Source organism: Cottoperca gobio, unplaced genomic scaffold, assembly GCF_900634415.1.
Source record: "Cottoperca gobio unplaced genomic scaffold, fCotGob3.1 fCotGob3_362arrow_ctg1, whole genome shotgun sequence".
In the NCBI taxonomy this organism is placed as follows: domain Eukaryota; kingdom Metazoa; phylum Chordata; class Actinopteri; order Perciformes; family Bovichtidae; genus Cottoperca; species Cottoperca gobio.
In genome coordinates this window covers 74,290-81,995 of record NW_021166960.1, presented here as the reverse complement: position 1 = coordinate 81,995, position 7,706 = coordinate 74,290, and the positions used below count along the sequence as shown (strand labels likewise).

At 40.2% G+C, this 7,706-nt stretch overlaps 1 protein-coding gene across 1 annotated transcript; it reads right to left on the bottom strand.

Annotated features, from left to right (window-relative positions):
* Nucleotides 1-1,857: 1,857 nt before the first annotated feature.
* On the bottom strand, nucleotides 1,858-7,198 carry LOC115005781 (TGF-beta receptor type-2-like; the record flags this gene model as incomplete). Its single annotated transcript, XM_029427720.1, has 5 exons — nucleotides 6,935-7,198; nucleotides 6,583-6,831; nucleotides 4,857-4,970; nucleotides 4,516-4,653; nucleotides 1,858-1,999 (listed from the first exon to the last, which is right to left on the bottom strand). Coding segments are annotated over exons 1-5 (907 nt in total), but the record flags the coding sequence as incomplete, so codon positions are not given.
* Nucleotides 7,199-7,706: the final 508 nt, after the last annotated feature.

Genomic DNA, 7,706 nt, shown 5'->3' with positions numbered 1-7,706 from the left:
TACCCTACAGGCTAATTCAGGATATGTAAATAAAATACCCAGAGACACACAGAGAATTAACTATGACTGACCACAACAACAGTACCAGAGCAGGGTAGAATATTTCTATCCACCATTCTGTCTCCTGTTGTCAGGGTGGAGACAGAGGACACACAGACACACACACACACATTGAGACACACAGTAGAAACTGAGCTCGGAAAGGGCGTGGTTTCTGTGTTCCTCTCTCACATGCATGTTGGATTGTGACTGTCTCGTTTTAAATGTCTCAGACTGTCTACAAAAGCTCACTAGGCAGAGGGAAGGAGGTTGACCGGAGAGACAGAAAAGTTAATATTTATTCTATCTATGTGAGATCCAATTTTAGTTTTAAATGCTAAGACAGATGATGTTTTTAGAAAGTGCAATGCAAGTAAACACTATCCTATCATTTTTGTTTAACATGGAGTTTTTCTTTTTTAATTATTCAATCTATAAGCTTCTGTAAATTCAATATTCTGTGTGTAAAAGTGCAACAGGCAGAGCATTTTGGTCCAGTAGAGTTGTGCTCCTAAAATGCGCTGTCCATGGGTTTGCTGACTTTGTAAAACGCACTTGACTTGTAACGTTATAAGCTTGTCACTGAAGTGAAGGGACAATGACTTGTGTGCTGAGTCAAAAAGCAAAGGAGACGGGAGTCCTGGTAGCTCACCTGGTAGCACAGGTGACCCATATATAAATCCTTGCCACAGCGGCCACTGGTTCAAGTCCCACCTGCAGCCATTTGCTGTATGTCATTCACCTTCTCTCTCTCCCCCATTCATAATCTGCACTTCCCACTATCATAAAGGCATGAAAAGCCCAAAAATATCACTTAAAAAAAAAAAAGAGAGACACAAGAAAAGCATTGTTGAAAGCATATATTGTCAGACCTAGTGGGTTAACAACAGTGTTCCAGAAGTTGGTACTGTTGATTACATTTTTCAACAGATAACCACTTTTGTTACTTTCCAATTCTCCTATTCTCTTGCTCTGTCTGTCTTCTCGATTTCCTGCCCAAAGAAGGGCAACAGCAGAGTTCACATTGTCTCCCTCACATATCAGACATTCCTAAGATTCCTGCTGCAGACCTGGAGCTGAGGTCGAGGTGCAGTCCGACAGACATGACCATCACACTCCCTGTTGACCCACAAACACCCAGTCACTGCATAACAGGAAACAGTAGCCTGAACCTCCTGTCTGCACCATGTGGGTCACAGAGACTCAGTCGACAGTAAGTGGACATGGTCTCTCAGACTACAGTACGCACAATCATGAATGATAATTAGGATGCATGTGGATGCATGTGTTCCTTAAAATTTGTGGAAGAGAAAGAAGTTTTCAACTCTTGTTGCAAGTTGCATAACTGATGTTAGCACATATATATTATATAACGTGCATTCAGACCCAGCTATAATATATATATATCCGCCCACATTGTATGCCTATAAATACTAATGTTTTTTGTTCATGTCTGTTGAAACTAAAACAAAAACATTACATAAGTAACGAAACATATGTTTTGTCCTTAAGATTCTTCTTTAGATTCTTCTTTTCTGAGAAATAGACAAGCCAAATAGTGTTCTTTGGAAGTGTAAAATACTAACTGATTTCTTACACTCCAACAGGAAATACTAAAGTTGGTAAGACCTTCATCGTCAATTTTGTAAAATCTATCTATCTATCTATGTCACTGTTGAGTAATCTCAGTGGTTGAGACTTCACCAAAGCAAGATTTATTTTGCTGTAAGTGTGTACTCATGTGTTACATGACATCATACTTCCCACGCCCTGAAACATGTAATCCTTGTAAACGTGTATATGTTTGTGTTCACTGACCTCCAATAGCTTCACACCTCGATGTCATCTCCCAAAGTACAAGGGACATGGAATAAATGTCAGTCTGTTTGAAGGACTCAATGTTCTCTAGATTCAGTCGGGCCTCTAGCACTTCCGGAGCCATGTAACGCACCGTACCCACCTGCAGTACAGAGAAACTAGGAGTGGTTAGCACCGAAGTACACACACAAACATTGTGCAAAGAGTACACTAGTTTCTATAATTAATAGTGATGTGTCCTTCTGTGTCGAGGCTTCGAAGCGTGTGTCAAGTACTCTATGAAGATTTTTGTGAAGCGCTTATCGAGGCTTGTGTTGATGACGTATGTGATAACGTTCGAAGCCTCGCGAACCTGCCATACCACGTGACTGATTCAGGAACTGGTTCGTGGGTTTGGCGTGCGATTCAAAATATAAGGGGGAGCGAACCGCAATTGATCCCCCCACACAATTTGTGGATTTGGGACTTTATTGCGCGTTTGTTTGAAATCTATTCAAGCTTCTTTTTTTTGCGATGGAACTATCAAGAAAGAGGAGATGTTCCCCTGTACATTTTGAGCTGATCTCACCTAATAAGATATGCACATAGTAATAATAACTAGCGTAATATACTGTAAAAAAATGTGACAACACAGCATATCCCTTGTTATAATGTCTTTCTTCTCATTTCTGGTATTTTAAAAGGTGTTGTGTTCAAAAAAACTTGGATACAACAATAACACCTCATTGATGCCGATGTAACATAAGCACATTCACATCACAACCCTCTCCCCAATTTGTTTCCACTTTCCATTTCCATTGACAGAAACCATATTAATAAGTCCATAATTTATGTATTGGCATCACAGACATCATTCATTCATTTATTAAATTCAAAGCTTCACACGAGCCGTGGTGTCATTATAATTAGTAATGGCAGTGTGATACTGAAGGTTCAATACGTGCTTCAAACCCTGAACTACAATTCCATAGAACCACTGCTTCAAATCACGTGACATATGACGTCCGAAGCAGTAACTGCTTCATTGCCTGAATGAATCACCGGACTGGCACTGCCTCGTCTTGATTCTGACAGGTTGAGGAAGTTTTTAATTAGAGCGCCTCAACACTTTATAACCGCTCTAAACAATGTACAATGTGTGGGTAGTTGTCGTAGTATGCGTTGTTGCTGTTGAGTTATTGGTATTGCGTTTTGATTAGATCATTATGGAGCCAGCCAACTAGCGAAACAATTTTTATGCATGCCAGCATCATCTATTCCTTGTGAGTGAGTAAAGAAATCACATCTAAATCTATTGAAAGAAAGTCTTTGAGTGTCCCTGTGGCTCAGTTGGTAGAGCGGACGACCCACCTTTTTCTCTCTCTTTCCAATCTTAAATTGTACTATCATTAAAGGCATAAAAAGCCCAACAAAGAATCACAACCTGCCACATTTACACAAGTAACCTATGCCATATTTTCACAGCACTTTCCTCAATAACACAATACACACATTCATCAATCTTTATTTGTAAATAGAACATGATATTAAGGCAAAGATACTTTAAATCCACTGCAGCCTTGCACTTCACCAGGAGAGGTTTCGAAACAATAATTATTGTCCACTTGATGGCACAGTAGAGCAAATTAAGCACCATGAAGCTTCGGCCCATGAGTGAACCAATTGGATGGAAAGCTTCAATGCTTCATGAAGCTTCATCTCGCCATCACTAATAATTAAGTAGACAGAAAAGAACAAGAATAAAAGCATCTCACTCTGGCCCACACATTAAAGACTTCAGTCTTCAGGAGCCAAATGTTTACCCTTTTGTAATTTGTTACTGTTACACTCAACCATTCATTATTGGATGGGATAATGTCACAGTGGAAAAAAGGTGAGAACCCAAATGCAGAGCGGCAGATGAGGAGGTTAACAAAAAGAGAGCTTTATTCCAAAAAAGCTTACAAAAAGTAAAACTGCAAACACAAACCAGGATGACACGAGGAACACGAGGAGGCACGAGGAACCATCAACTAACAAGGGTGACACATGGATGACGAACTGACAAGGAACACTTGGACAGACAGGAATATATAACACTAAACATGGGAACAAGACACAGCTGGGGGAGAAATGCAAAGACACAAGGGCAGGGTGAATGGACACAGGAAGGATCAAATCAACAATCACAGAAAAAGGGAAAAACACAAGGACAGGAAGTAAAACAAGACATGACATAAGGGGGAGTGAACATTTCAAATAAAACAGGATACAGAAAATCAATATCATGACAGATATTGGATAAGATACAAAGGTGCATTTGTTTTTCACATACTTTTGTGAATACTTTTGGCATAGTTTGTTGATAATACTTCTTTAATTTTACCGAAATCAATGCTAGACTTTTACTTGTAAAAAATATTTGTTATAGTACATATGGATACTGTGTCTTAAGTAAATGATGTATTTGAGTACTTCTATCACCACTGGTTATATTTGTATATGATGACTAGGGACAAGTTGCTGCCATTTCGATCTAAAGGACTAAAGGTAGAAGTTCAGTACCTTGCTCTATACAAAGGAATAAATGTGCTTATTAAATATTGCTTGATAAAAAAGGAAAACTATTAAGTCACATAATAAAAAACAAAAGCTATTAAAAGTTACTTTTCATCTGACCTGTCCACTGTTGGCAAGGTCATCCACGGACAGACTGCTGTCTAAACGGAGTCCCAGCCCAAAGTCACACAGGCACAGCGTCAGGTCGTTCTTCACCAGAATGTTGGAGCTTTTAAGGTCTCGATGGACAATGGGTACCTGAAGGCACAATAGAAGTATTTGGGTCAAAAGTATGAATTCAATTAAAAATATATATATAAAGATATTTCACGTTACAAATTTTGTTTAATCATCATCATCATTAGAACATAAACTGTAGAGAAGTTTAGATGTGTGCTGTATTTTTTTGCTCTGGTATGCTGTCTGTCAATTGTCACATAGACATATTCACACAGTCCTACCTTTGGGCGTCCACAGAGGAGGCGGTCACTGTGGAGGTGGGCGACCCCCCGGGAAAGAGACATGCCCAGCACCTGCAGCTCCTCCCAGCTGATCACATGACGTGTCAGGTGCTCCTGGAGGGCAAAGGGATGATGGGATTGTTAAGACTGGTTAATACGGAAAATGATGAATGAAAAAAAGATTGTCTACTGCTGTAATTGCAGTTGGTGGAATGTAGCTAAGTACATATACTCAAGTACTGTACTTAAGTACACATTTGAGGTACTTGTACCTTACTTGAATAATTTTTCTTATGATACTTTCTATTTTGATTCCACTACATCTTAGATGGAAATGTTGTACTTTTTACTTTAATACATTTATCTGACATCTTAAATTATTAGTAACTTTACAAATCAGGATTTTTTCACACAAAACATATGGATGTGTACTAGAACAGCAGAATTTAAGTACCGTAATTTCCGGACTATAAGCCGCGACTTTTTCCCCATTTTTCGACCCTGCGGTTTATATAACGGTGCGGCTAATCTATGGATTTTTACAGCTAACGGCCACTAGGGGAATTCCTAAATCTATGGATTTTACAGGTTACAGTCCACCGGATGCCGGAAAAGAGCGCGCAAAAGTAAAAGTTGAACCGCGAGTGGTACGAGAGACAGACGGACATTACGAGAGCGAGACAGTTTGTTCAGTGGGAGGCGTGGATGACTAATGGCGATAAATCATTCACCAAAACTGGTCGCATGCGAAAAGCAACTTTTGCTCAAGTTTGCGAGTGGATCCTGACAGCGTGGAGGAGTGTTAAAACATCCACGATCACCAACGGGTTCCAAAAGGCTGGAATGCTGCGTGATGAAGAGGAGGACGCCGCCACAGCTGAGGCCTTTCAGAGGCTGTTCGATTCCGACAGTGACGAAGAGGAGTTTGTTGGTTTTGAGAGCAACATCGAAAGAGAGAGGAGAGTGGCTGACGAAGCCACCCTGAGCCTGTTCGTTTCCGACACTGAAGAAGAGGACTTTGGTGGTTTTAGTACGCAGGAAGAAGACGAAGATGAGGATTAATAAATCCCCTCTGTGCACGAACCCTTACATACTAAATATTAAAAAACCTGCGGCTTATAGTCCAGTGCGGCTTATATATGTACACATCAGTCAATTTAGCTTATATATGAAAACTTAGCGTCTTATAGTCCGAAAATTACGGTAATTATTGTCCAGCTTCACAAATGTTAGAATTTGCTGCTTTTCCTTTGAATAATGTTAATAGTTGTAATCTATTAGTAATAATGTTGAGGTTTGGAAAAAAAAACATTGTGAAGATGTCACTTTGGGCTCTGGGTAATTGTGAGGCTATTCCTTACTGATTTCACAATTTTTAAAAACCAAACAATCAATGGATTAATAGTGAAAATAATCAGCAGATTAATCGAAATAATCATTACTTAATAATTCAAAATTAGCTCCACCTCAACCATCTATAACAGTAAAATACTGCTTGTCTGTTAATGCATAAGTAATGAGATAATATATAGTAGTATAACAGTCACAGGGGACACTTTTCTACTGTTATTACTTAACTTCATTTTCCTGACTATATTTACATACTTTACTGCAGTAACATTATCAATCAAGAATATTTTATAGTGTCGTATAAGTACTTACTTAAGTAAAGGGTCTGGATACTTTCTCCCACTAATGTTCGGTTACCTGACACTGGCGGCCTCACCTGTAGATTTCCTCTGTGGTGGAAGGCAGTGATAAGCCAGTACTGTTTTTCCACCTTCCTCTCCTCAGCTGTCAGGAAGTGGAGGATGTTCTCGTGTCGCAGGTCTGTATTGGAGAAGATGTCCTTCTCGTTCTTCCAGGAGGCATACTCCTCATAGGGGAAGATCTTCACAGCTACTGTTTCAAACTGATCTGAGGTGGTCTGTTTCAGCTTAGCCTTGTATACCTGGGAGAAGCGACCCTTTCCCACCTGGGACAAGATCAAAAGTTATGATTTTACTGAAAATTTCAGTTAGAATGGCTTAGAGCAGAATAGCGCCACAAACAACTTTCAAATACAACTAGGTCTGTACCAGCAGATCCAACTCTATAGGAAGTGGCTCTGTGTTGTGGTTCAGGTTGTTGGCATGTGTCGAGCTGCTGTCTGACCTATCATCATCCATCATGATAGCGCAGGCGTCACTGCAGTCCAGCCCAGTGGCTTTTGGCTTGAGTTTTTTAATGTTGCTCTCCCATTCTTGGTTCACACGTTGCCGATAGGCTCGGAACCAGTGGAACATTGCCACAACCACAATCCCCATCACCAGCAGAGGTAGCAGGGTCACCAGAATAACCATAACCAAGGGGTCGTGGTGAGTTGGATCCACAACTGTGAAAGAAGACGAAGAAGAAGATGATAGATAAAAAAGTGAAGGGTATGGCAAGAGTCTAAGCCAGGGGTCTGCAACCTGCGGCTCAGGAGCCACATGCGGCTCTTTAAGCCCTCTGTAGTGGCTCTCTGTAGCTTTGACAATATTTATATTATTGTATTTTTGGTTTTACAGTGGTCAATCTTTCAAAGGGAACACCTCTTATCTTGGAGTTCAAGGTGATATTGTGACACTGAAATAATTGTTTATATTCTACTGCGTCTACGGGCGCGGCGTCTTTCACTGCAGGTGGCTTATCTTGAGTTTCAGACCCCCACTCGGTATGCTAACCATGGAGAAAACCAAAAAAAAAGTATTGGAGGAAAATAGAGAGTTTAATTCTGTGTGGAAAGATACATTTGCTTTCACTGCCAACGATGCTGGCTTACCTGTATGCTCCATATGTGGCAAGAAATGGTCAAACAACAGAAAATGT